The 26,881-nt window shown below is 40.8% G+C and overlaps 1 protein-coding gene across 3 annotated transcripts in view; it reads left to right on the top strand.

Moving 5' to 3' along the window:
- Window positions 1–26,881, top strand: part of LOC148034723 (beta-phenylalanine coenzyme A ligase-like) — a 70,748-nt gene that overhangs the window by 25,537 nt on the left and 18,330 nt on the right. For all 3 annotated transcript variants that reach the window (XM_087679684.1, XM_087679683.1, XM_087679685.1), the window contains one exon: window positions 6,168–6,313. In XM_087679684.1, coding sequence (XP_087535810.1) covers window positions 6,168–6,313 — 146 coding nt within the window. The remainder of the gene's footprint in view (window positions 1–6,167; window positions 6,314–26,881) is intronic.

Consider the following 26,881-nt stretch of genomic DNA (forward strand, 5'->3'; position numbering starts at 1 on the left):
AGACCTGTCGTTAGCACTATAGTGATGCAGAGATGTACTGAATGCATTGACGCAGGCGTACTGTATGCAGTAATGTACTAACACAGCATTGTACTGACACAGACCCAGATGCCAATGTATTGAGATTGCAGACGTAATCAGATTGATATGACACGAACGTACTTAGAATGACATGAATGCAGACCTGGGTGAATGTATTGATGCACTGGCTTGTGGACTAGGCAATGATGCATTGACTTTGATTTTTGATCATGTCCTGGAGTATGCAGTAATGTATGACTAGGGCTGCAATTTGTATTTTTGCAGCGATTGTAAAAAGTGTGAAGGCATTTGGGCTCGTAAAAGATTACTGGGCTTGCAAAAATTTAGCGAGGGGTTAGGGAAACCCTGGAAATTTGCAGGAATCACAAAATTGCTCTGATTTGACAGTACAAAGTACAAGCTGAGTGGCTTTACACATAGTGTGTGAGAGATGGATAATGTAGACAAATGATATATGGATCTATATTGGATCATGAACTCAGTGAGTGGGCTGAAATGCAAGGCAAGAGAGCACAAGGACAGGCAAGTTTTGGACGAGGATATACCACGCTGGATCGTATACTCATACTTAGAGCCATTATTGAGGAGGGTCGAGCAGCCTGAGACAAGAGGATTTATAGTTTCTTTGTAGACATTCGCAAAGCTTTTGATACAATGCCTCGTACACTCATCATGCAGAGATTGCAGGACATTGGAGTACCAGAGGTATACGATGGGGTATCTATGCATTATATGAGGCAGTGACAGGTCATGTACGAGCACCTGGGGGGCTATCAGAGAGGATTGACAGTACCATAGGAGTGAAACAAGGATGTCCACTTTCACCCACATTGTTTGGTCTATACATAGATGAAATGTCTGATTACATAGAGCGAGGAGGAGGATTTGGAGCCAACCTGGCAGGGGTGTTGATACCAATATTACTGTATGCAGATGATATTGTTCTCATTTTAGATTCATTGGAGGGATTGTAGTGCCATCTAGATGCTTTGCACATCTTCTGTAGAGATAAAAACCTCACAGTGAACCTTGGGAAGTCCAAAACCATGGTTTTTAATACTTTGGCAGCATGGGTGACTAGATCTATGTACTAGTTCACATTTGGGGGAGACATATTGGAGCATGTGAGGAAATATGTCTATTTGGGAGTCATGTTCTCTGGCCCACGTTTTTCGTTGAGAGGGGCATTAGAGGCACTTCTGACACGTGGATACGCAGCACTAGGGGCACTCAAGAGTCAATGTGCTGACATACAGCTCTAGGAGCCCCGCACCAAACTCTGGTTGTTTGACACCATAGTCATACCTACATTACTATATGGAGCAGAGGTATGGGGTTGCAGTTTGTACCACAGGTGTCTTAGCCCACTCACTGATTAGATTGGCGTAGAGAGGGATTATTATGATGGTTGGGATAGCATGGAAAGGCCATTGATCATGATGATAGCACACATGATTAGGAGTAAGCCCTCCACCCCACATCCCATTGTCAGAACAGAGCTAAGGGCAACACCTATAGTTACGGAGGCACTCTTCAGGGCAGTGACCTTTTTGCACAGACTATGGAAACTTCCACGCCGTAGATACTCTAGATTGGTACTAACCTCATCTAGACAACTAGCAGGCAGGAGGCGAGAAGAACTGTTTGTTTTTCATAGATGGCTATTTGGACGAGCCTACATGGTTTGGATTTTGATCCCGTCTTTCACCTTTGGATTATAGCCTTGACTACCCTAGACTTTCTCTCAGCCGATCAGAGTTGAACCAGGTGATCAGAGCTGATATCTTGAGGGTTGAGACAGCAAAAGGACATGGATCCATCCACCGCTCCCTCTAGGATCGAGGATGGAGTTCTATAGGAGTCATTTCTTGTGTCTCTCTGATGATGATTTCACTATTCGGCCAGCATATATGGACAATCATCTCTCCCATAGCATATGGGTTGCTATTGGACAGATTCGCACCTCCCCACATAGGCTTCAGATGGAGACATGCAGATGGACAAATACCCTGGCAGAGGATAGGACTTGCCAGTTTTGTGGTCGAGAGCCTGAGACAGAGGAGCACTACATATGCAGATGCATAGTATACTATGACATACGAGGACGGTACCACTGCCTCTTCCGTGATGGATTGGCCCTTCGTCGCATCATGGAGTACAAGGACCAGAGATGCCTAGGTCTTTTCCTGCTGGAGCTTGAGAGGCGCCGAATTGCACTACTACGAGACAGGAGAACAGCTCACCTAGAGGGACACACATAGATAGCAGTGATAGACTTCTTCTACAGAGCTGACCCTATTGACACTACCAGCCTAGCAGAGACAGAGCCACCCCGCCAGACACCTTATAGGCCACACTGTGGAGTCACAAGACTCACCATCAGGCATATCAATGAAGCAGCTAGGGACTGCATCATAGCTGAGATCATGTGCAGATGTTGAGATCAGCTACAACCCATAGTCTCCACCACACTTTTGTACATGGTTCTATCAGATCTGGTTCTCCTTTCCTTTCCTTTTTCTTTTCTATCGATGGAACAACACTACACATGGTTCAACCCTAGTATAGTTCCATCGTATAGTTATTTTCAGTATTGTTTCATAGGCCACCGACTTACTTGTAATGTTATCTTTACCTTACTGATGAGATGACATTAGACATGGATGTACTCTGGATTTTGTCTTATAGGCCACATTGGCCTTATGTAGGTAATATATATTTCTTTCTTTTTCTTCTTTCTACACGCCATGTGTTTTCCATCTTGGAGAGGTCCTCCACTCCCATTTTTTCACATATGCTCTTGGCATCTTCTAGAGGGCTGTCCCCCTCTTTCCAACCGACCACTCGGACGTACAAGGCTCTAATTTTCCTTCTCTCCTCCTCTTCAAGTGCCACATTCACAAGCTCTTCCTTCTTTGTTGGCATCGTCTTTGCCACTTCGATCCATTTGGAGTTTTCACCCACCTCCGCTTGTGCTTGTTTTAGAGAGATTAACCTTTGCAAAAGGCCAATGTGGCCTACGAGAGAATACCAAAATACATGTCCAATGTCATCTTATCATGAAAAAGAAAAATGCATCCTAACATAAGGCTAACATCTAATGATCTCTGAGTCTAAAAACTGTATGCACAAGATATCTAGCTACAATAGCTCCTCTCTAAGGTCAGTACATGATCCCAAGTATGATGTGGTCCAAGACCACTCTACTTGATGTGTCAACTCGCGAGGGGTGAGTCTCCTATGCCTTGCAATGATGGCTTTGATCTGACTATAGTAGGGGCCCCTTAGTCATTGACCAGGTGGTCGGGGTTGCCGTGCTCAGCAAAGTGCAATGGCCCCGTCTAGTGTGACTTTGCCGCATGGGGTAGGTGTAGTTTGGCAGGATTAATTTGTTTGCTGAACTAGTAGTTTTTGTGGAATTTGATTTGTGGAAGAAGTCTGTCATTGCTTTGTCCTTGGGTTCCTCTAGGAAAGCTTGTCTCTTGTCTGGTGGCAGTGCTATGCAGCATCTCTGGAGCTCCAAGAGGAAAAATTGATCCTCATACTCCATGAGATTTTGTAGAGGTCTAAAGCCCTCATGGAAGAGGCAATGGTATCTCCCTCGTATGCTGCATACATTTCTTTAATTGTAGCTCTTGTAAGAAATCGGAATCATCCAAGCCCCCCCTGCACGTTATCTTCAATAGTATTGCGACCTTAGAGCATCTTTTGATGTTTGGGGGTGTGAGTGCATCACGTCTGCGTCTCTGGAGAGTTATGTTGGGTTTTGGAAGGGTTGCTCTTCCATTGGGATATTATCTTGTTTTCCTGGTGACACTGGTTCATCCATATATATAAACATATGATTCCCTACTACTACTAACTCATTCACAATTATTGGTCAATTACGGCATGCAATGCTCACTGCTGTATTACAATAGTCGAGCTTAAGCCAAGGTTATGGTCACACTGTTTACTGCTGTGTCTTAGTAATGTCGTTTAAGATTGGAATAATTAGAGTCAGTTGGCAATGTGCATCACAGCAGTCACTGTTGCCTGCATAGCCACGACCTGGATCACAGCATAGCCAAGATCTCATTACATAGCCACGACCCACATAGCAATGACCTCACTACATAGCCGCGACTTGGAGGGAGAGCCACAACATCACTACATAGCCATGACCTGATCACTGCATAGCCATGACCTCAGTGCTAGAGAGAGAGAGAGAGAGAGAGAGAGAGAGAGAGAGAGAGAGAGTATATTAACGTCTCTAAAAGACCAATGTGGCCTATGAGACCAAAGCAATACATACAATGATGGTGTGTTTCTCATCTGGAACAAGAAAAGATGAAAAACATGCCTATAAGACTGAAAAAATGAAATAGTGTCCTATAAAAGGGAAACATGTCAATGATCTAAAAGTGAAAGTAGAAAAAGGAAAACTCTCCATCAATGAGATGTTTGTCCTCTAAGGAGGTGTATCTCTGCATGGCTGAGGCGTCTCGGTATTTGTCTCCTGTGTCAGGAACGGGCAGGGCAGGTGGATGCATCTGACCTGCAGGTATTTTCAGGGCAGCAGGCAGGTGCATGTTAGACGTGCAGATTGTTGTGAGGAAAGGGTAGGGCAGGTAGGCATGACTTTAGGGCTTGACGGGCAGAGCTGTAACGCAGCACACCTGCTCACGTGACCCTGGATGATGGACTGAGACAGGTAGACCTACAAATGTGGCAGCGTGGGTAGAGCAGTGTAAATTTTCAGGTAGCTGATTGTGGGGAACTGTCTGTGAAAACAGCTGGGTACAGGCTGCTGTGACTTAAGAACAGCTTCTATAATACAGTCAGTCCGGGCAGATCTGTATGATCATTGCTTCTTACAAGACTATGGCTGGTCTTGATATGGCGTTCATTGACCAGGCAGTGGAGGCTGTGGGCCCTAATTCAGAAGTGGACGAAGAAATGGTGCAGTGCATGGAATTATAGCTGGTTGTCGAGTGTAGCAAGCATGATGTAGATGATCTCATGCAGGGAGCTGATGGTCCGCCTTCTCAGGCTCCTCCGGAAGTTCACGATGTATTCTCAAAGATCTCTAGTGTGTTCATATGCTCAGGCTGCTAGCTAGCTGGAGAACTCTCAAGAGTTGGATTGGGAGCATTTTCTAGACTTTGCTAATACTCTTTTGGGAGAATATGTGGAACACAATCTGACCTTATCTTGGGAAGATCTTCACCCTGGAGGAATGTCCTATTTGGTAGATGTAGAGGGCTGCCCAATGGTTTGTTGGTCCTTATTAAATGATGCCATGGCTGCCATAGGCAAGGTCTTTGTACCTCTGAATCTTCGAGCAGCCAACTAAAATCGGCTGTGTATGCTTTGGGAGACCACGGAAAAGACATAACTGGCTGGGTATTAATTCTATTGGTATGCATGGGTCATTGCTTTTCTTGTGGGCAATTGGGTCACTTTATGGTTGAATACCCCAATAAAATGGAACCCACCTGGATTTAAATAGGGATGTAGATATGGTTTATGATGCTTCTGGCATGGATTCTCATCTTGTTGAGCAGAATTTGGATAAAGGTAAACAACTACTGTTGACATCATTTGAGGAAGAGCCTGGTTGGACAGATGTGCACAAGAAAAAAGGTAAAGAAGCAGGATGCAGTGTGACAGGTTAGCACTTCAGTGGGTCCTCACTAGTGCTTTTGCTCATATGTATGCCAAAAGGACAAACCCTCCCCTGAGAAAGATAGATGACAAAGGACCATTGGGATCAAAGTTAAACAATGGGGGAGGAAGGAAGAAAATTGGAGTTTCTGGTGTAAGTCTTGAGCAAGCAGGCCCCCTGATAAGCCAATAGACCCCCTACCAAGCTAGCAAGATCTCTGTGTGTGCAACTCTTCAAGTAGGCAACCCCATTCTTCCTTCATGGTAGCCTTTCCAAGAAATGTCTCTTACCGTTGTTTCTACATTATTTGATGTGATCTTAAAGCTATGTGAAAATCCTCCATGGTCTCATGATCGTACCCTTTTATGTGTCAATTTGGAAAGGAGGTGAGTGAAAGGCATCTAAATGATCTACAAATTTTGTGTGCTGGTAATATTTGGTCACTTCCGTGACATTTGCTTTTTCTGTAAAACTTCAGGGTACTTTGGAAGGCCTGGAGAGACAGCAGCAACAATTGACTCTGAGGGATGGCTGCATACAGGAGATCTAGGGTTTATTGATTCCGAAGGGTTTCTCTTTGTTGTAGACCGTTTGAAGGAACTTATCAAATACAAAGGCTTGCAGGTACACTAAATCTGGACATTCTTGCATGCATGGCTGATCATTCATTTTGTGTTTTTATGGTCCCTGTTAAAAGGTGCTGCTCAGTGAGAAACATAATTATATTGAAAGTTTTTATCAAATCTCATAAAATTGTAACCATTTATTTCTCCCAACATGCTTCAGGTAAAACAATCTGGGCGTAAAAGAGATAAAGATCTCCATGAATTAAAAGCATTACCACTTTTCCAAACATAAGCTCTGGGGCTTATATCAAAGGACTTACAATGTTTGAGTGCACTAGATAAATGTTAATACAAGCATGCATAGGATTAGGCTCAAAGAGGGTATATCATTTGAGGGAGTAGAAAAAGGAACTTCATTGTGACATTCAAGGGGAATTTTTTTGAAGCAGCCCTATGCGCATGTTGACATGCATGGAGTACTTAATCTATCTTTTAACAATTTCAACCATTTTGTTTTTAAGTAGAAATAACATCTCTCATGAAGTGTCTTTTAGCTTCTTACACTTGCTTTGGGAAGTCCTCTGTTCTTGTCATCCTTGAATTTTTCTCATGCACTAAAAAATGCTCGAAATTCCAACAATTATTGGATATTTTGAATTGTGACAAGTAGTATTTTGGATAGAAGTTGTCATGAGGATGTGAAATTTCGAGATGTTTTAATCTTATTGATAATATTTGATTAAGTTATTAATCAAATGAGCAAGGCTATTTAGCACATGTGATGTATATGGCATTTATTTCATGGTAACAGGCCAAGGACCCTGAGGATGTAGTGGGTGTCAAAGAAAAAAGTTATGACAAGTTATGCTAGCTGTGCTTTGGGGATCAATTGGTGTTAGCTTTGACCCTAGGACATTTATTTGGCTAATAAGTGTTTGTGGTGACACTAGTGACTAGCATTAATTAATTAATTAATGCCAATCTAAGGGTCAATAGAGGTCGGGGACCACTCTAGGTTGCAAATGGCCTAGCCAATTTAGTTATGGATGGGCACATTTAATTTTGGGCAGAGTCAAAAGGGTTGAAATTAATTTTCAGGATTAATTAATTTTGAAAAGTAATTAAATAGCTGGATAATACTGAAAAACGGGTTTAGAAGGTTGCCACTTGGCAAAAATGCCCATGCAAACTGAGAAAACGTTTTTGGGGGGGATCGAGTCTCAGTCATCTAGTTAGTTTACAGCTTGGAGAGAGAGAGAGAGAGAGAGAGAGAGAGAGAGAGAGAGAGAGAGAGAGAGAGAGCTGTTGTTCCATTTTCTAATCAAAGAACAACAATTTGCTGTCTTCTACAATCTGGAGGCCTCGACAGGTAGGGGACAGTAGGGAGTCACCTTCCAAGGGCTAGCAATAGCATTGCTGATCAGGTGATAGCATTTGGAAGTGCTTGGCAATAGGTGATTGCATTAAATGCAAGTTGAAGCAGGCAGTAAGCAAAATTTAGGGTTTTCTTGTGAAGAAAATTAGATTTCTCTCTCACCTTCTCCAACCTATTCTTAGAAGATCTCAGCATTTCTTAACCATTTTGAGTAGATCTCAATCGAATTTGGTGGACAGTAGAGAGATCTCTATTGTAAATCCTAAAGTTTTGCAGAAATTGGGTTTGACAGCCACCTCGGGACGCGTACCAATAGGTGAAAGTGAAGGCATTGTTCATTGAATTCAGCACCTGAAATTTGTGTAATTGTAAGGGAATTTAGATGCCAGCCCATTCATTGAAATTTGGGGAAGCATTTGGCCAATTGGTTGTTCCATTTGTGCAAGTCCTGGGTGAGAAATCAAGGGGCAATGGGCCCGAATTGATTGCTAATTGTTGCTACAGAAAAGGGGCTTTTGGAATAGCAAAGGAGATTGTGAATCTTAGTTTGTACTCATTCCATTAGTAATCAATTTAAAGAAATACCGAAAGAGGTGTTGCTATTGGGGCCAACAAGGTGTCCAATGTTCGAGATTATTAAGGTATTTTGTGCAATTTAAGTTATGGTCATTTGCTAATTGCCATAATTAAGTGCTTAATCAGGAAATTACCATCTTGTCCAAGAAGAAAGGTTGGTTTCATGGTTCCCTTGCCAGGATACCACTCAATCCCTTGATTTGGCAGGCCCGAGGAACATGATTGTAAGCCAAAACTTTGTGGTAGTGCTAATTTTTACTCTCAGCTGAGAAATTACAACAATATAACTTCATACAACGAGATGGACTCAAGCAGTGATGATGCCTCTCAGTATGAACATTCACATGGGAGTGAAGGAAATGCAATGCTTGACCTTGGATAAGGCTCAGACCATGATAGCAAGCTGAAAATGTTGCTATTGGGCAAGATGCAAGACCTTTAAGGCATAATGAGGCTAATGACTAGCAAGGTGAAGAGGAATTTGATGACCAGTTCAAGAATTGGATGAGGACAGTAGTAAATCTCTTTGCTGATTTGGCAAAGGATCCTCAGTTTACCCGATTTTTGAATGCTCCGAAAAAGGATAGCAAGGGCAAGAAGAAGAAGACATCTTCTACACCTTTGGGATAGCAAGATGCACCGAACGTAATGCCAAAGCCTTCATTTGAAGCTCCCAGAGATGCAAATGAAACAAAACAATTGGTATCTACGGGGCAAGGAATACAAATGCAAGGCCATCATGGAAGTGCAAATCCAATGGATTTTGAACAACTGGGCGTGCATGCTATGATAGGGCAGCCAAGATACTTTGGTGAAAGCACAATTTTTCATGCTATGGTTGAATAGGGACCGCATACAGGAATGTATGACATAAATTCCTATGGTATGCGGCAGCAGCCAATGCATGGTGTGCAAGGCCCAATGTATTCGGGTATGGCTGGAAATGTGTAAAACCCTATGTATGGCAGTATTGGCTTGATGCCTGGGGCACAAAGTAGCATGTTTGGTAATGCATCTGTATCCCTGAATGCTTATGGGGCTGAAGGAATGAATGCTGGTTATGCAAATGCTCCGTTTGAAGTTGGTTCTGATGTAAATTCAGCAAATGCACCCTTTGTGCAGTAACCAGTGTATCACAACTTAACACCCAAAGGGGCAGCAAAAGACTACGATGAAGATGGAAAAGTAATGAAGTTTGAGTCCTTTAGTGGTACACAAGATAGGCTGAAAGCTTTGACTTTCATTCAACAATTTGATGTAGCCTATTCAGGGGGAAACTTCATTGAGTCCTCAAAGATTCAAAAGGCAGCCACTTTCTTGAAAGGGAATGCATTATAGTGGTGGCCCATTCTTTTGATGCAAGGTAGAGCACCGTTAACGTGGGTACAATTCAAGCAAATGTTTGTATTTGAATCGATTGACAAGTATCTTTAAGGTAAACATTATGACAGTTTGGAATAAGCTGGATGCTAAGAAATGTAAGAATTTGAAGCAATATAATAAGAAGTTTGGGAACGCATTGCTGCCTATTACTTCTTATTGCCTCGCACCCCTTCATGAGCAAGTGTCAAAATATGTTTGTGGGATGCCCAAAGGAATTAGGGATTTTTGTATTAAATCTAGAGTGTCTAGCATGTCTCAGCTCATAGGCTTTCTAGAGAGTGGGGAGAAGCCAAATAAAAAGTTGTTTAAGGCTAAGAAAAGGGGTGGATCTGAAAATCAACCTGAAAAGAGACCAAAACAGCAAAGAAAGGGCTCGAAAACCTTGGCACAACGTAGGGAATTGATGGTTGCAAATAAATGTTTTATTTGTGAAGAGGAGGGTCACATTACAAGGGATCGTCCCAATAGACAGCAAGGTGGAAAATTAGAAAATCAGGGAGATTCTAAAGGAAAGAAGCCGAAAACATTAGTGGAATTGGTGCTTGATGTTGTTCGTGATCAACCCAATGATGATGCTACTAAGTTGTGCAGAGCATGGGGCAAAATTAGAGGCATCAGAGAGAGGATGAGATGGGACGTATGGGGGAAGTTGGAATGGCATGTAAAGGCCATGTAGAGCCTGTCACACCGCTCATTGGAAAGCTTCGGTTGCATATACAAGGATATGTAAGCAACGAAGAGTTCTTCATTGCTCCACTTGAGGGTTGTGATGTATTGCTTGGTATGCCATGGTGTTGCCGTATGCATACTGTGATTGATTCTTGTGCAAAAAAGATCACTATTCAGCATAAGGGAAAGATTCTCACACTTGATGTAAAGTTGAAAGGTGAATCTATCCCTGTTGTATTTGCAGCTGCCATTTCTAAAGTAATGAAAAATCGTATTTCAGTGTACTTGGTTTTTACTAAGGATAAAGATGATAGTGAGAATGTTGGGAACATGTCTAAGTTATAGAAGGATCATATATCATTTTTGAAAATGTATGCCGATTGATTCTCTTAGTCACTTCCAGGGCAGCTACCTCCTGAAAAGCCGGAAGATCATGGCATAGATCTTATCTCTAGAATTAGCCCACCTAATAAGCCATCATATAGAGTCAGTACATCTCAATAGGAGATTATGAGCCAGGTGAATGAGCTGTTAGAAAAAGGGCAGATTCAGCCCAACTCATCTCCCTTTTGTTCTCTAGTGCTTTTGGTGCAAAAAAAGGATAGTTCATTGCGAATGTGCATTGATTATTGTGCTTTGAATAAGATCACAATAAATAATCGCTTTTCCATTCCTTGGGTCGGTGATGTTATGGATAGATTGCAAGGGGCAGCCATATTTAGCTGTATAGATTTGAAAAGTGGGCATCATCAGATATGCATTAGACTGGAAGATGTGTCTAAGTCAGCTTTTAGGACATCTTTTGGATTGTATGAGTTTCTTGTTATGCCTTTTGGACTTATGAATGCTCCTGCCACTTTTAATTGGATGATGGATCGCATCTTCAGGCTACATGAAGGATTTGCGGGTACTTTCTTTGATGACATGATTGTCTATTCAAAGAACGAGGCAGAGCATAGAAGACACTTGGACATTGCCTTCAATGAATTGTGTGAGCATAGGCTGGTTATCAATGACAAGAAAAGTGATTTCTTCTTGTATGAAATCCACTTTTTGGGACATATTATATTGGTTGATAGTATTCACATGGACTTTGCGAAGGTTGAGGTAATATGATCATGGCCACCTTTGAGAAATGTGCATGAAATCCACAGCTTCTTGGGTTTATGTTCTTACTACAGGAAGTATGTACGCAGGTTTGCTGAAATTGCATCTCCATTGCATGCTTTGCATAAGAAAGATGTGCCATTTAGATGGATAGTAGTGGAAATTTCAGCATTTGAAAAGTTGAAGGAAAAGATGACTTCAAGGATGGTTGAGTTGTGGCTTATGAGAGTTGTTTTCCACGGTATAGAAAAGAATTTGCAGGTCTATGAGAAAGAGCTCTTGGCTATAATTCATGCACTGTCTACATGAGGAAGAAAATAAAGGCTGATTATATGGTACGATTGTTTTTGCATCACATCTTTAAGTATCATGATACGCTAGAGTTGATCGTTAGTGATCGAGACCCTCGGGTGACCAGTTTATTTTGAAAGGGTTGTTTGAGAATATAGATATCACGCTGAAATTCTCATCATTTTTTCATCCGCAAACAGAAGGTGAGTTTGAGGAAGCAAATTCCATAATGTTAGATCTTTCAAGGTGCTATGTTTCGGACCACAAGACATAGTGGGAGCAATATTTTCCCCTGGTTGAATTTGCTTACAACAACATAGTGCATAGTTCCACTGAAAAAGCTCCATTTGAGGTGGTTAAGGGTGGCAAGAAGTTACCATAAAAATATGTACTTTAGAGATCGCAAGAAAAGAAAAGGAGGGTTGTTGATCGCCGTAGACGTGCTTTTTTATAGTTTGCAGAGGGCGATTATGTATTGCTGTGTTTTGAAAAGGCAAGGCTGAAAAAGATGAAAGGAAGAGAAGGATTGTATTTGAAGTTGAGTATGAGATACTATGGGCTCTTCTAGGTGTTAAAAAAGATCAGCAATGTGGCGTATTGGCCGAAACTACCTCCACATTATAGGATACACAATGCCTTTTATGTCAGCTTGTCAAGCTCTTTTTATGGTGATGTGCTAGAGGATATGTTATCTGAAAGTCAGCTTGAGGTTGAGGAGCTGGATGAGATTCTGATACCCCAGTAGATTTTGGCACATAAGGAAAGAAATGTCAAAGGTAAAGTTTCCAAGAGATACTTGGTGAAATTTCAGAATTATTCACCAATGGATGCCAAATGGGTGGAAGAGGATGACTTGACAAACCATCCTCAGTTGTTGCAGCTTTACATAAATGCCTTTCAGTTAGAGCTCACTTTAGTTCGAGCTCTGTTAGGTTCAGCAAAGTAGGGGTTCGGAGTATTGCCTGATGCTCAAGGGGGAGGTAGCACTTCCACTCCTCCAGTTATGGACAGCTCTTGTATGTAGTGGATCTCGGATGTATTTAGCATGTATCCAAGGTACTGTGCTAACAATATGTTTGCCATGAGGTCACTACTTAGTATACTAGTTATCACTGCGAGATGTATTCAGATGAGTATGAGTTTCACCCGGGCACTGGAACCATACTTTTGCATTAGGTTGTGATCAGTTTGGCATGAATTTCGCCTCAATTTTGAGACAAAAATTCTGATCAGCTTCAACTCAATTTTTGATCAGTTTGAGAACCATTTATGGTCACTTTGGGGATCAATTTTGCATTAGTTTTTAAATTGATTGCTGTCAGTTTTTGCAATGAGTTTGTGATCAGTTTGGGGTCACATTTGCAGTAGTTTGTGATCAGCTCTCAGATCAGCTAGTGATCAGTTTATGATCACATTATGCTCATTTTTCAATGGTTTACAGTTGGTTCCATGGACAACAGAATGTTAGTAAATACCATTGATAGTTTCAGCCATGCTTTATGTTGAATTAATGCTTTTCTATAGTTGAAAGTGAGAACAATTGAGATACATGAGCTATCGAGGTATCCAATGGGTTTCTAGCAACAATTGTGGATTGTTTATGCTAGCTGAAAATTTTCAGCATGGTTTGGGGCACGTGGCATGGTTGGACAACAGTGGCCAATGTTGTGACTGTGATGCCTTATGAGCTTGTGAGAGAGAGAGACAGACCTGTTGTTTCATTTTCTAATCAGGGAACAATAATTTGCTGTCGAAGACAACCATCTGGGGGCCTCAATAGGCAGGGGACAGTAGGGAGTTGCCTTCCAGGGGTTGGCAATAGCATTGTTGATCAGGTGACAGTATTTGGAGGTGCTTGGCAGTAGGTGATTGCATTAAATGCAGGCTGGAGCAGGCAACAAGCAAAATTTAAGGTTTTCTCGCGAAGAAAATTAGATTTCTCTCTCATCTTTGCTTTCTCTCACCTTCTCCAATCCATTCTTAGGAGATCTCAGCATTTCTCAACCATTTTGAGCAGATCTCAGTCAAATTTGGTGGACAGTAGAGAGATCTCTATTATAAACCCTAAAGTTTTGCAGAAATTAGGGTTTGATAGTCACCTCGGGACCCATGCCAATTGGTGAAGGCATCGTTCTGAATTTAGCACACCTGAAATTTGTGTAATTGTCAGGGAATTTAGATGCCAGGCCATTCATTGAAATTTGTGTTGAGCTCAGAGGGCGCGGAGATCGAGAGATATAGTGGTTGCTAGTAGCGGAGAGACAGAGAGAGAGTGCAGAGTTGAGAGTGAGAGTGAGCACGACTTGTGGGTACAATCGAGAGTGTACCTCTTTAGGTTTTTAGATAGATATATATATATGAAAGTACAAGTGCTAAGGGTGTGTTCACACCCAAGCATATTTAAAAGGCACGAGGGCCTTTATTCCCAACAACCTCCCACCTAAAGGCAATGTGCCTTAAGAGGAGAAAAGAATCAGCTAAGTCTAGGTATGTACAAATATGAAATACATATATCTATCCAACTCCCATCATCTGTCGGCAATGAGCAAACTGCTCTGTTGGAAGACCCTTCGTGAGAAGGTCTGCAGGATTATCATCTGTATGCACTTTGACAAGCTCAATGCTCTTGCTGTCAAGTACATCTCTAATGAAGTGGTACTTCACCTGTATGTGCTTCATCTTTGCATGAAAGACGGGATTCCGTGCTAGCATGATAGCACTCTGACTATCACAATGGAGAATAGGTAACTCTGTAATGCCGAGCTCTCCCACCAGACGTGAAAGCCATAAAGCCTCCTTGCATGCCTCAGTGGCAGCCACATACTCTGCCTCTGTAGTAGACAATGCAACACACTTTTGTAGCCTGGAGATCCAAGAGATTGCTCCTCTTGTGAAGGTAAACACATATCTAGAAGTGGACTTTTTGCAATCCGCATGACCAACATAGTCTACATCCGTAAAGCCAATGACAGATGCCTTCTACTTTCTAAAGAAGATGCACAACTCCTTTGTGCCTTTGAGGTATCTCATAATTCCTTTCATTGCTTCCCAATGCCTTTTACCAGGGTTTGCCATGTATCTGCTAACCACTCCCACTGCAAAGGCAATGTTAGGACGTGTAGCAACCCTAGCATACATCAAACTGCTAATAACTGAAGCATATGGTATCTTGGCCATTTTAGCCTTCTCATCATGAGATGTAGGGCTGTCCTCTGCACTGAGTTTCACATATGGAGGCAATGGAACCCCAATTATTTTCCCCCCCTTCATATTGAAACACTGTAAGACCTTGGAGATATATTCTTGCTGAGATAGATAGAGTAATCCTTTTGACCTATCTTTAAGTATTCGCATGCCAAGAATGTGATTTGTATCACCAAGATCCTTCATGTCAAAGTTGCCATGAAGACTTTGCTTTAGTGAGGACAAGGCATGAGTATCCCTGCCAGCAATCAGCATGTCATCAACACACAGAACCAAGATAGTCAGGTTGCCATCTATTGCCTTCTTGGTGTATAAGCAATGATCCACTTATTTCTATGGAAACCTTGAGACTGCATAAATGTATCAAACTTATGATACCATTCTCTTGGTGCTTGTTTCAGCCCATACAAACTTGTTGGGAATAAAGGCCTCGTGCCTTTTAAATGTGCTTGGGTATGAACACACCCTTAGCACTTGTACTTACACATATATATCTATTTGAAAACCTAAAGGTACTCTCTCGTCATTGTACGTGAAAACGTGCTCACTCTCTACTCTGCTCTCTCTCACTCTCTCTGTCTCTCACTGCGTGCAGCGACAGTCACTCGATTGCCGTGCCTAACCGGTCTCTACAAACTGGTATTAGAGCCATCAAGTTCTGCACGCTTCTTGAGCAGTTGACGGGCTCAGGCTACCGATGAGACGACAGTTGACGAGATGGCAGCCAGATGTTAGACGGAGTAGGCGACGTGACGCTGCTATGCGATGGGGCTGCACCACGATCTGGGCAACGAGACTGCGTGGCGTGTGTGGTGGGCGATACGGGCCGAAGGACAGGCGATGTGACATTGGCAGGTCATGCGACCCGCCCCACAGGTCAACGGGGTCACAAATTTTTTTTTCTTCAAAATTCTTCTTGAATTTTTCCCTTGGCCTGACAAGGGTTCGCGCGCATAAGCACAAAATTCAGATTTGTGCATATTTTGGCCCGAAATTTGGGGCTTTTCCCAAATTTGAGGATTGTGATGCAGAACAAGACAATTTGTCTTAGAAATTGCAGGAATTTGTGACATTCTGCCTCTGACATTTGGGGCTTTTAATGTACATGCGCAAATTGGGCTGAAATTTACCCAATTTCTCGACATTGATGCAGATTGGACCCCGTGCAATTTGGGGCTTTTGGAGTTTGGGCAAAATTCGTGCAGCATTTGGTCATTTTATGTACATGCAGGTTGAATTCCGCGCAATTTGGACATCAACACTTGGTAAAATTTGGGGATTTTGCTGAAATTGCTCTATTTTGGAAAAACTGGCCTGTCCTATGCATGACAGAGGAAATGTAGATGTGTGTTTGATGCTTTGAGCATCATTCCAGTTTGACTCATATGTCTCAACCGGCCATGCCACAAAGAAATACTTGGCTGCTCAGTCATGGCAACAACACGATCACTCACACTAGATACATGGAGAGGATACAAGATATCACTTTTATAACCTCTGGCAATCACTCTAGATCCCTTACAGATCTTTCATTTTCCATTACCAAAGGTGGTATGAAATCCATCGTCATCTAGCTGCCCTGTGCTAATCAAGCTCTTCTTGAGCTGAGGTACATGCCGTACATCCTGAAGTGTGAAGACAGAACCATGCTGGAACTACAATTGCACATTGCCAATACCTGCAATGTCACATGCATAGTTGTTCCCAAGATGAATAACGCCATGTCGACCCCCTGTAAGGTCAGAGAACCTCTCACGATGAGGGGTGACATGAAAGGAAGCACCTGAATCGAGAATCCAAGTGTGCATATCCTCATTTGTATTTGCAAGTAAAGCATGTGGACTAAAGGTGTAGAGACCAAGAGTATGCCATTCCCATTGTCATTGTCATGAGTGACTACATTCACCTCTTCAATTTTAACACTGCTCTTCTTAGATGACTCTCTTTCTTCTCTTCCTTGCTATCATCTATCTTCTTGCCCTTTTCTTTCTCTTTCTTCCATTTGTAACAATCACGTTTAAAGTGACCCTTCTTGCCACAATGATGGCATTCAACATCTTTGCCATGTGATTTATTGCGTCCCTTACTATCAGATTTGCCTTTTTGTTGTGATCTGCCCCTAGTATATGCAAAGCACTTGAAGACTTATTGGATGCATTGTTCTGCCGATTCATTTCTTCTATGAGTAGAGCACTCTCTACATCAGCATACAAAAGGATTGCATTAGAATTGCTCATAGCAGTCATGAATGTATCCCAACTCTCTGGTAGAGTGCAACACAAGAACGTAGCCTTAAATTCTTCATCAATCAAGAACTTCAAGGCAACCGACTGGCTGAAAATGGAGTTAAACTCACTCAAGTGAGTAGACATTGCTGTACCCTCTTTTATATGCAAATCCATAAGTTTTTTCAGCCAATACACTTTGCTTGCGGCACTCTTTTGTGCGTATAGTTCTTCCAGTTGAGTCCAAATAGCATATGTAGAATCCAAACCTTCAATGTTAAGCAACAAGGCATTAGAAATCGATAGTTCGATAGTTGAGCGTGCAAGCTCATTTAACTCATCCCAATCTTCCTGTTCCATGTCTGCGGGCTTTGCCCCTTTGGTTTTAATTGGCTTTGCCTACTTCTTCTGCAATAGGATATTGTAGCACTGTTTTTGCTAGACTGCAAAGTTATGTGCTCCTTCAAGCTTCTTAATGTGCACGAGATTACTGCTGTCACTGTTGCCAGCCATGATTTTCAGCCCAAATGTGACCAGAAATTCAGCAAATGTAGGCCCCAACTGTCACACAAGTGACCAAGGTACAAACAAGTACCAACCAGCAATAAATGATCGCGTAGAAGCAAAATTTCAGATCTGTAAGTAAATTTTCAGAAGCAGCAAACCATGTGCTACAACATTCCACAATTGATTACAGCTGTTCTAAGGGCAAATACATCACATTATATGAGAAATCCCAAATTTTAACTGCAATATCTGTTGTACATGTACCCACGGGCATAAAATTTGACACGCACGGTCAAAAGCCCCAAAATTTTGTGCTCAAAGCATCAACCGTACATCTGCACTATCTCTGACATGCATAGAACAAGTTTTGCCAAAATAGAGCAATTTCAGCAAAACCCCAAATTTTCCAAATGTTAGGTGTCCAAATTGCATGCAATTAAACCCGCATGTACATAAAATGACCAAATGGTGCACAAATTTTGCCCAAACAGCAAAAGCCCCAAATTGCATGGGGTCCAATGTGCATCAATGTCGAGAAATTGGGTAAATATCAGCCCAATTTTGCATGTACATGAAAAACCCCAAATGTCGGAGGCAAAATGTTACAGATTCTTGCAATTTCTGAGACAAATTGTCGTGTCCTGTATCACAATCTCCAAATCCGGGAAAAGCCCCAAATTTTCAGGCCAAAATTGCACAAAAATGGAAATTATTTTTATGCACGCGAACGCCTGGCAAGGGAAGAAGGAAAAAATTCTAGGAATTTGCTAGAAAAATGACGAGAAGAAAAAAAAAGTCACGTTTGACGCCTGTCCGGGTCCGTTGTCAACGCTCACTGCCCATCAGTTGCTGTGCGTTAGTTGCCACGTTGGTCCCGTTTGACGTTGACTTGTTAGGTGGTTAGGTCGTGCTGGCGTGAAGTCGCCTGCTGTGAAGTTCGTATTGCTCGCTGGTCCTGTTGCGCGCCGTGAAGTCGCCCGTTGGTCCCATTGCATGCTGTTGCACGCCTGCTCCCTCGCTCGACTAGTCGTCGACTTTCCACGCCTCCAGTCAATGCAGTAGTTGTGCACCAGTCGCTTGTTAAACCTCTTGCCTACAGAAAACGTGTCGCACGCTGTCCAGCAGTCTGTTGAATTGACTACTAGCCTTCGCTTGCAACTTGACGTCTCCTCCTCAACTCGCCCTCTGCACACGTGGTCTTCTGCCTCAGCCTGACACATAGGTCGCTCAGCTGTTTGCTGGTCTCGTCAGATCTTGGGAAGTGTGCAGAACTTGGCTCTAATACCAGTTTGTTGAGCTCAGAGGGCGCAGAGATTGAGACATGCAGTGATTGCTAGCAACAGAGAGATAGAGAGAGAGTGCAAAGTTCAGAGTGAGAGTGAGCACGACTTGTGGGTACAATCGAGAGTGTACCTCTTTAGGTTTTTAGATAGATATATATATATGAAAGTACAAGTGCTAAGGGTGTGTTCACACTCGAGCACATTTAAAAGGCACGAGGGCCTTTATTCCCAACAATTTGGGGAAGCATTTGGCCAATTGGTGGTTCCGTTTGTGCAAGTCCTAGGTGAAAAATCAAGGGGTGCCCGAATTGATGTGGTTGATTGTTGCTACAAAAAATGAGCTTTTGGAACAACAAAGGAGATTGTGAATCTTAGCTTGTACTCATTCCATTAGCAATCAAGTTAAACAAATACCGAAAGGGACACTGGTTTTGGCGCCAACAAGGTGTCTAGCGTTTGAGATTATTAAGGTAATTTGTACAATTTAAGTTATGCTCATTTGTTGATTGCTGTAACTAAGTGCTCGATCAATGAATTACTATGCTTTCCAAGAAGAAAGGCTAGTTTCGGGAGCTTGTACGTGGATTAAACCATGTACCAACAGAATCCTTTCTGTGCATAAGTTTCAGGTGACAACTTTTCAATCCATTGAAGACTTCCTAGCGATTTCAACTATCAATAGGAGTCTGAGTATGCAATGGCATATATGAAAGCTAGTAATCTATGAAGAGTCCAGCATCGTATTACTCATTTGCTATTATACAATCGAAAGTCTTATCTCTATCTAGCCAATAAATGATTTGTCACGTCATCTCTCCAAAGCTATCACAAACAATCTTTGCTTCGAACCAAACAACTGGCATTGGAGTCATAGGATACCGATCTTTGCTTATCATCCACAATAAAGTCTCCGTCAAATCATTCCAAAATGCATGGAGAAGAAAAAACAATTCCACACTAAGGTTCCTCCAATTAGATGATCTCTATTTTTCTAAAACTGATCATCTACTACCCTAGCCAATTTAATTACTAGCTAGTCAGATTATTTTTTTGGGCACTGAAATAATTATTATATTAATTTTCAGTAATTTTAGACTGAAAATTAATATAATAATGTGGATAACGCTGGAAATTCAGTTTAGAAAGCTACTACTTGGCAAAACTTTCCCATGCAACTTTGGGAAAGCTGAATTGAGCTGAAGGGAGAAGAAAATCTTGTTTTTGCACTTTGGAGCTATTGGAAAGAGAGGTTGGGCTATTGCTGCTTGCTTTTGGGGCCATTTCTCAGCCATTGGAAACCATTTTGGTGAAGGAAGTTGCATATTCCTGACTAGGGGAAGCAAGTGATCACATCTGATACACTTTCTCCTGAAGATTATAGCCTCTGATGCACCCTTTGTTGTTGGTGAATCCATTTGGGTTTGGAAAACTGGGTCAACAGCTCAATTTCACTAAATTTCCGCGATAAATCTCTCTGAATTTTCTCTCTCTACTGCATTCTCTCTCTTTCTCCAGCCATTTCCCAGCTTTGCTCCAAGTTTTACAGCAATCCAACCATTGGAGGTGGAGATTTTGTGTGAATCTGTGTGGTAAACCCCAATTTACAGCAGAAATTAGGCTTTAGCACGACCTCGGGGAGTATGCCAGACATTGAAGACTGGAGTCCAAGACCTGAATTATTCAAGGTTGAAGGTGATTTTCAGTTGAAATTAGGTGGAGGACTAGCCAACCATCAAATTTGGTGCATTTCCACTCTTCTTGAAGTGGGTGAAGGCCAATTGATTGCTCAAATCAAGGGGCAAATCAGATTGAAGACTCGTTGGTCACTTTGGATAGCAAGGGGAGTTTGGCTTGCGAAGGGGATTGGGAGAATCCCATTATAAATCCTTCTACTTCAATAAAGCTAAATAAATACCAAAAGAGGTGCCAGTTTGGGGACAACGAGGTGTCCATTGTCCAAATATTAGTAGATAAGTTTGTATTTTTAGTTTTGCAATAATGTGCTGTAATTAAGTTGTAATTAGGAAATTACCACCCATCCACTAAAGGACAGCTGGTTTCATGGTCCCATTGTTGGGATACCATCAAATCCTTTGAATTGGTGGGCCCGTGGCACTTGATTGCAACTTAGGATCATTGCAATCTTGCTGAAATTGCTCTCAGCAGAGAATTACAGCAAGCATGTCTTTACATGGTATTACGAGATCAAGTGGAGAGGATGCATCACTCCTTGGTCATTCACGTGGTGAAGGGGGAAATGCAATGATTGATGCTGGACATGGTTCCCAGCATGGACAGCAAGCTGAAAACGTGGGAAATGACCCAAATATTGGCACTTCTATGCATCAAGAGGCTGGTGACTAGCAAGAGGATGAAGAATTCGATGATAGCTTCAAGGATCGGATGCGAATAGTCTTTTCTGTTGGCAAAGGATCCCTAGTTTACTTGATTATTGAACGTTGCAAGGAATGACAACAAAGGCAAAGAGAAGAAGACCTCTTCTAAAGCTTCAGGAAAGCCGGAGGAACCAAACGAGCTGCCTAAGCCTTCTTTGGAAGAGCCCAAAAAGCTTGATGAGCACAAATAGTTGGCACTTGTGGGAGAACAAGTGCAAATGCGTGGCCAATTTGGTAGTGCCAATCCATGGGAGTATGAATAGCAATGTATCCGTGCAAATGTAAGCATGGGGCGCAAGGATAATTTGGTGGAGGTACCATGTGCTATGGTTGGATAGGCACCGCTTGCGGGAATATTCCATATGGCACAAATCCCTATGGTATGCAGCAGCCAATGTATGGCTCACAACATCCAATGTATCCGGGTAATATAAAAGGAATGCATAACCCCATGTATGGCAGTATAGGCATGATGCTTGGGGCACAAAGTGGGCCATATGGACATGTATATGTACCCCCTGGGATTGTTAGAGTACAAGCATGCGGTGCTGGTCATGCAAGTGCATTTGATAGTGTTGGCTTTCATGTAAATATATCAAATGTACCCTTTTTGCAGCAGCCTATTTATGATAATTTGAAACCCATAGGACTGCCAAAGGACACTAATGAAGGTGGCAAAAGTGTGAAGTTCGAACCTTTCAGTGGTGCACAAGATAGGCTGAAAGCACTTACTTTTATTGATAAGTTTGATGCAGCCTATTTTGGAGGCAACTTCACAGAGGCATCTAAGACACGAAGGCAACCACATTTTTGAAGGGAAATGCATTGCAGGAGTGGTCTACACTTCTCATTTAGGGAAAGGCACCTACCACTTGGGTCAAGTTCAAGCAAATGTTTGCTTCAAATTGGTTGACAAGTACCTTTGAAGTAGATACTATGACAACATGGAATTAGTTAGATTCCAAGGATTGCAAGAACTTGGATCAGTATAATAAGAAGTTTTAGGATGCTTTATTGCCCCTTTTTATTGGTCGATACCCCTCCCTGAGCAGGTGGAGAAGTATGTTTTTGGTTTGCCAAACTGTATGCGAGATTTTCGCATAAAGTCCACTGTTTCTAGCTTGTCTCTGCTCATAGATATTGCTATAATAGCTGATGCATTGCTGTGTGGAAAAGATGCAAGGTTCCAGGACATTGATGCCAAATCATATGTCAAAGAGGCTAAGGCTGAGAAAAAGGCAGATCTGAAATAAAGGCTGAAAATTAGAGCAGATTTGAAAATAGGGTTGGAAAGAGGAACAACTGGCAGAGAAAGAGTGGGAAAAATGATACACGATGTAAGGAATTGATGGTTACAAATAAATGCTTTATTTGTGAGGAGGAAGGGCCCATGGCAAGGAGATGTCCTAATAGGCAGCAAGCTGAAAAAGATAAAGGCTGATCATATGACACATGTTTTTATGCAGCATGTATTTGAGTATCATGGTGTGCTAAAGTCGATCATTCCATGCCGAAGTAGGAGACCTGTTGCGGATATGTGCCGTGGTAGCCATGACCTCATACCAAAGTGAATGGGGGAGACTCATATGCTCCGGGCCATTTCGAGCATGGTTCTATTGGTACGCTGAACCACACTATTCTCGAATGGTGTGTTTAAATGGAAATACTCCACTTGAATACCGTGATCTCTACAAAATTGAGAAAATAGGTTAAAACAAAACTCCTCGCCATGGTTTGCTTGTACCAAGAGGTTTATGTCTTTACAAACACCTTCCACTTGTAGAAGTGGGAGTATGCCCCGCTCTTGTACTCCAAGAAGTAGGGCTATAGATAATGACTAAAGTTGTCAATAATCAGTATGAGATACTTGGCCTGTTCAAGGGAGGCCATGCCTATAGATATGCAAAGGTCAGTGTGAACCAACTTGAGTGGTGTCCAAGCCTTCCAAGTAGCAACGTGAGAATAAGATTGTCTATGCTGCTTGCATCCTCAAGCAGTTGGGGCATAGAGTGTGAATGGGAGGGAAATCATGACATCCCTTTGTAAATGCAAGAAAGAACGTGAGAATGACAATTCTTTGAACTAATCAACTTGATCAATTTTTACTATGAAAATTAGAAGAGAGAGAGAGAGAGAGAGAGAGAGAGAGAGAGAGAGAGAGAGAGAGAGAGAGAGAGTTGATACCACTCTGAGAGGGGAACCGAATTGTCCCCCTTTACAAGAATTTATTGAAACAAACCCCGGGCATTGAGTGCCTGAACCATATACAAAAGGATTGATGTGTTGCAATTTTGAAAATTATGGTTTTTGAAACCTTAATTTGTGCAAACTCCATGTAGCAAGCTGATTTTCTTCTTTAGTGCTTGGATTAGATTGAGCTAAGTAGAAAGTGCTTCTTAGATGAGAGATAGATAGGAGAGTACAAAGCATTTGGTTGAAATTTCAGTATGAGAGCTTATATCAAATGAAAAGAGAGACCTCTAATATATAGGTGTGGGGCTTGGATACTCAAAAGTGAAAAGTAGAGGATACAGATGACAATTGTTTGTTGAAAATGACCAGTGTAGAGACATAGTATACTTGTCTCTTTAAAATGAGACATGTCCTATTTTAGATATCACGTCACTTTTCTAAAGAAAGAAGCTTCTAAACCTTCTACTCTAAAAATCTCTCAAATGATTAAGAATTTGAGATAGTTACTAAAGACAAACTGGTTCTTTGTGAAATTTCGAAGCCTTTGACGCAAATAAAGTTTCCATTTGAGCAACTTTTAAAAATAGTAATCTCTAAAATTTTAGGAGTTGCTAAATTTAGCTTCTGGAGAGCTTCATTATATAGGTTTATCGGTTCATGGTTTATTTCTTCAATCATGAGCATCCGGTTTCACTTTTTGAAACCACTCATTATATAGGCTTCGAGTCAATGTGACTATTTGAGTGTAAAAGTCTTAGTTATTCGAACTTTCTGGTTAATTTGATTGTCGGACTAAACTTTAATTTCTCTTGGATATCTTGTCAATGACGATCCAAGTATAATTATAGGGCATTCTGGCCATTTGCCACCCTTAAATAGAAAAATGAATATTTAATCATATTTTGAAATACCCACGTAATACAAATTGCCGTTCAAAGTACACTAGCATGAAATTAATTTGAATCATGAGCCAATATGTCTTGGTAGCAATTTATATACAAAAGGTTATTCACATCCCTCCCTCTTAAATGTTGCTTGAAGTATTTTTGATTCTACATGTTCTTCATAAGTTATAAGTACTTTTGGATAGTCTTTAAAATACTCTTTTGGCATCATTTAGAATCTAAATGAGAGTAATTTTTAAATTTGAAAAGAAAAATTTTAAAAATATTTATTTCTTGTTTCTTGGTCATATGAAAGGCTATATGCTTTGGTTGAAGTATCTTCTCCTGTTCATCTACTTTAGATGGATCCTCTATTACAGGTGCCAATGGTAGACGCCCTTCATAAGGTTGCAAAAGATGGATATGGAAAGCATTGTAAATTCTCCAATGCTCTGGAAGTTGTAACCTATAACAAGCATCATTAATTTTTTCAGTGACTTGAAATGACCCATGATTTCTTGCTATGAGCTTATTGACTTGGAATGAAGGCTTGTTATAGCTTTTTAGATGATCTTTGTTAAATATCAGCCACACCAATTTTCTCTTTGTAAAATCAAATGCCTTCGATGCTTATCTGTTGCTTTCTTTTGGTTTTTTTTGTTTTTCTTAAGATCTTTGGATAGCTCGTTTAACTTGGGCGAAAGTTGTATCTATATTACCCACGAACTCATCGCCATGAAATATCTCCTCCTTTGCTTTGGGAATAGGCACTAAGAGTGGCTTTGCATATATGATCTCAAATGGTGCTTTACTTATAGAAGTATGAAGTGTGTTGTTATAGGTATATTCTACTAAAAGTAAATACTTTTTCCCATTGTTGGTTAGTTTCATAGTAATAGCACTTCAACATATCCAATATTGTGAGATTGGATATCTTACTTTTGACCATTTGTTTGAGGATGATAAGAAGAAGAAAATGTAAGCTTTGTATCCAAATTTTTAAAAAGAGCTTAACAAAAGAGACCAGAGGTTCATCGATCTCTATCATCCACGATGGATTGTGGTAACCCATGATACTTAAAGATTTGTTGAATAAATATTCTAGCCATATATTGAGACTTAATTGCCTTTTAGCTTGGAATGAAATGAGTCAGTTTGCTAAACTTGTCAATAATAATCCATATGCTATCATTACCGTTTGTTGATTTTGACAAGTCAAAAATTAAATCCATAGCAATGCTTTTATAAGGTTAGCTCCAAATTGGTAATGGTTGCAAAAGCCCTGCAAGCTTTTGGTGATCAAACTTAATCTTTTGGCATACAATACATTATTTGATAAATTGTTCAATGTCTCGTCGAAGACTTGGCCAAAAGAAATACATTTCAAGTACCTTGGTTTTGGCCAAAATACCATGATAAGCTATGTAAGGAGTTGCATTGCATTCTTTTATTACTTTAGGCTTGAAATCTTTAGTAACGCATAATTTATTCTCCATTAAAAGAAATTCATCTTTAATAAGATAAGATTTTATCCTTTTATCAATTTGTAAACTCTCCTAATTGATTTTAAAATCTTCATTAGAAGTATACATGTCCCTCATACTAGTGAAATCTCTATGATAAATCATGTATACTGCATGAATCTAAGATATTCTTGAAAGGGCCTTAGCTACCTTGTTTTGCCTCCTAGGAATATGTTATAATTGAAAGTTAAATTAAGCTAAATAATTGGTCCATCGAATATGCTTCTAAAAAATCTTTTGTTGGTTGAGAAAATGTCTCAGGCTGTCATGGTCTATCTTGATGAGAAATTCTTAATCTAAAAGATAAAGTCTCCAATCTTTTAAAGCTTAAATGATGGCCATTAACTCTTTTTCATAGGTATAGGTAGTAGTATTCTTTTTCTCATTTTGTAACCTTTTGCTTGTATAAGCATTTGTATGCTATTCTTGGTTTAAGACTATACCAATAGTCTCGTGAAGCATTACATTCCACAAAGAATGGTTTTGACAAATTAGGTATAATCAAAATAGGTCCTTTGCTAATATAGAACTTTAGAGTCTCAAAAGATTACTTCTCTAGTTTGGTCCACTACTGGAATGTCAGTGTTTTCTTGGTTAAATCATACAATGGTCCAAAAACCACTGCAAACCATTCAATGAATCTCTTGTAATAAGAGCATAAGCCCAAAAAACTTCAAACTTCATGAACATTAGTCAATTCTGGCAATTCTAAAATAGTCATGACTTTTTTTGGATTCATTTGAAGCCCATCTTTGGATACAATATGGTCAAAGTAGTGAATCTCTTTTAGGAAAATTTCACTATTTTTGCCATTCACATAAAGTTTGTGTTTGTGGAGTTCTTGAAATACTATTTTCAAGTGTTGTATACGCTCTTTTTCATCTTTTGGATGAATCAAAATGTCATCAAATAAAGTAACTCTAAACTTCTGATGTGCTCTAAATATTCTTTCTATCATTCTATTAAAGGTTGAAGGAGCATTGGTGAGACCAAATGGTAGCATAAGAAAC

This window comes from Lygodium microphyllum, chromosome 6, assembly GCF_053477565.2.
Source record: "Lygodium microphyllum isolate KBCC chromosome 6, Lygodium_microphyllum_v1.1.10, whole genome shotgun sequence".
Classification (NCBI taxonomy): Eukaryota; Viridiplantae; Streptophyta; class Polypodiopsida; order Schizaeales; family Lygodiaceae; genus Lygodium; species Lygodium microphyllum.